Raw genomic sequence first — 3452 nt, forward strand, 5'->3', positions numbered from 1 at the left:
TGTCATGTTGCGCTCGAAGGTTTGCAACATGCGTCATGTTGCACTAGAAGGTTTCCAACATGAGTCATGTCACACTTGAAGATTTGCACCACGAATGCTTTGCAACATGAGCCATGTTGCGTTTGGGAGCTTTGCAACATGAGACATGTTGTGTTTGGGAGCTTTGCAACATGGTTGACACTGTGGTCGTCGCCAATGTCGATACGTCATGTGCATCGTTGATTCGTCGCATGGAGGTTTCAACATGGCCAATGTTGCAGACTGCCATTGCGCATCGTCATCTCCCATTGCCCCCTGCGTCGTCGTCGTTGCAGCACCTCCAATGTTGCTGAAGCACAACCACCGTTGTAGAAGTATGGGGTGGTAGCATCAACACCGTTTGCAACAAACCATTGTAGAAAGGGGGCACTTGCAGCATCGAGAGCCATTCATGTCCGACTTCCCAAAATCAGTCAATTTCTTCCATAAAATCAGTCGGTGGAATTAATGACTTCCCAAAAGTCATCTCAATATGTCCGTCAAGGTTGTCAGAATCGCGATTTTGTTGTACGATTCTACGACTTTACGATCTAAACTAACCCCTCTGATTCTACGATTTTGGTTCATAGAATCTACGTTTTTACGATCCTGATAGTGAAGATTCTATAATTTGCGATCCTGTCATTGGAGCTCCGATCCGATTCAGAATCGCGATTCTGACAACCTTGATGTCCGTTATGTTGCTTTTTAGTGTCCTATTTTTAAATTTACCCATTAAATTTGACAAAAACCATCTTAATATGTTCCCTCTCTAATTTCAAAATGTGTGGCACGTAGGTGGGGGAAGTACCCAAATTCGTGGCCGTCTAATTCCTCGCCATTCAGAAATCGATTTGGTCTTTGCATGTGTTTTAGCACTTAATTACCTTAAATGAGGTCTATGTGTGCAGCTTTTGGCAGCTCACCCATCCCAGCTCTCATGCTTTTACTTTTGACTTTCAAAATTAAATCTATTATTCTTTTGACGGAAAGTCCAAATTATGATTCATTTGCATATTCGTGTTCCTTGCTACTAGGGCTTTGAAACAAGACCATTCTTGAATGTGTTTTGACAAGTTTTAAAAACTTCACAAAGTTTCAACTACTGAAACTTGGTAGGAACAAATGATAAATTCATGAAATTTCAAAAGTAAACTTAAACCCTAAGCTCTACATCCGGAAAAAGTGAAACTTGGTGAACGTTGATAAAAATTTAATATTACGACCGTCAAGTTTTAAATGTTTGAAACTTAGTAAATTTTAAAAGTTGTCAAAATGTATTGAAAAGTGGTCTTGTTCAAAAGTTCTTGTCTGAACGAACACAAATACGCAAATGAAACATAATCTAGACTTTCGCTTCAAAAGATATAATAGGCTGAAATTGGGAGATAAAATAAAATGGCATAGGAGGTGGAATGGGTGACAGATGCAACTCTGCCAAAAGCATGCACATGCATGCCCCCCCCCCCCCCCACACACACACACACAATAATGAAGGGGCATAAGATCAAACAAGTTTGTCGATCTCAAATCAGATGTGTGGGCATATGCATGTGTGCTTTCTCACCTGCGTACCCTTTGGGATTTCACATACTACTCCTATATGGAAGATCATTTCACCCATATCCAGCTAGTAGTTATTGTATGATGTGATATTAGTAACAAAACTTTTGGAGTACGTTACTACAAATTGGGGGCACTTACCCACGTTATATACTGTCTATAAAGGGCAATAGCCAGGATGGTTTGTTTCATCAGTCCTTATGTTTGTTCATGTTGTTTAATTTGGGTTGCTTGAGAGTCTAGTATGTAATATCCTCTTACACAAAGCAAGTCATATATACGGTTTTTTTCTCATTTGTGACATAAGGTTATTCTTATTTTAATATGTTCCTGATATAGTGTTGTCTGGCGTCGAACTCATCTGTTTCAACACTTGGATTGAATAGTTAGGAAAGCATAGAAAAATTGTACATAGCAATGCAGAAATGGTTTATCCAGCTAGAGAACAACAAACTAGACATTTATTCCTTTATGGAACTCCTTACAACATGTGCCACAATATTTAGAATCTATTTGACATATCGTGCATAAACATGAGACTACAAAATGCTCTTATAGGTACCTTGCTCGTATATGCGAGCATAAGGAGCAAATTTTATTCAAGCACATCAAGCATGTTTTTGTGGGACTGAACATGTTTTATTTAAAACACATATATATGTCTAGTTGTTTCTTGGTGACATCCACCATTTTGACCCCTTTCACCATATCCACCCACCTCAAGGATAGCCACCACCACCACCGGAGCCTCCACCGTAACCTCCACCCCCGCCAGACCCGCCACCAGAGCCATACCCTCCACCAGAGCCACTGCCATACCCACCATTGTTGCCACCACCGTAGCCAGGATTGCCGTACCCACCACCACGTCCTGGGTCACTGCCACCATTACCATATCCACCGTTGTTGCCGCCACCATAGCCAGGATTGCCATAACCACCGCCATATCCAGGATTTCCAGACCCTCCACCATACCCACCACCATTGTTTCCAGACCCTCCACCATTGTTTCCGTATCCTCCACCATGCTGGTACCCACCACCGTTGTTTCCGTATCCTCCACCATGCTGGTAACCACCACCGTTGTTTCCATATCCTCCGCCATTGTTTCCATATCCTCCGTTGTTCCCATATCCTCCGCCATTGTTTCCGTATCCTCCATTGTTTCCATATCCTCCCCCATTGTTTCCATACCCAGGTTTCATATTCTTCTCCTCGGATTCTGCATGCATACAAGAAAATATCATTTATCAATCAAGTGGAGGTGCCGCTCAGTGTCCGTACATATTTGGATGAACAATAATTATATTAGGTTAAATGATTTTTCGTTGTTGCGGGTAGGTAAATGTTATTTGTGTGTGTGTGTGTGGGGAGAGAGAGAGAGAGAGAGAGAGAGAGAGACCTTTAGGTTTAGTTTCGGTGAGCTCTCTAGCATCTGCTCCATCCTGGCAGAGAAGCAGGAAAGACGCTAGTACGACACCAAACAGAAGTATACACTTGACAGCCATTGTGGGTGATCAGATTGATCAAGCTAGCTAGCAAGCTTAGGATGAGTTGGTAATGGTATAAGCTTCCAGTTAGGCCCTATTTATAGGAGGCAATGCACCTTTTGCCTGTAATAGCTGAGATAATGGTAGGAGCTAAAGTTTCAGTAACTAGATGCCATATACGGTTGGGCGTTCGCACATCTCGTTGTCGAACTTGATTAGCTAGCCCATGGAGCCGGGCATTGACATTCATCCCTGGGTTTACGTGTGATCGACAATACAGAACAACTTGTTGATTAAGGCAGCTAAAAAAGTAGAGATCGTCGTGGCGCATCCGTGCATGTATGGATAATTGCCGGATTTCAATGATTGATGTAGTAGTAT

The 3452-nt window shown here is 42.1% G+C and overlaps 1 protein-coding gene across 1 annotated transcript; it reads right to left on the reverse strand.

Annotated features, from left to right (window-relative positions):
• Window positions 1–2020: 2020 nt before the first annotated feature.
• LOC123152243 (glycine-rich cell wall structural protein 2) lies at window positions 2021–3235 on the reverse strand. Its single transcript, XM_044571838.1, has 2 exons — window positions 2984–3235; window positions 2021–2803 (listed from the first exon to the last, which is right to left on the reverse strand). Exons 1-2 carry the CDS (start codon window positions 3087–3089, stop codon window positions 2301–2303), a joined length of 609 nt encoding a protein of 202 aa, XP_044427773.1. The 5' UTR covers window positions 3090–3235; the 3' UTR covers window positions 2021–2300.
• Between the last annotated feature and the right edge of the window lie 217 nt (window positions 3236–3452).

Source organism: Triticum aestivum, chromosome 7A (assembly GCF_018294505.1).
Source record: "Triticum aestivum cultivar Chinese Spring chromosome 7A, IWGSC CS RefSeq v2.1, whole genome shotgun sequence".
Classification (NCBI taxonomy): Eukaryota; Viridiplantae; Streptophyta; class Magnoliopsida; order Poales; family Poaceae; genus Triticum; species Triticum aestivum.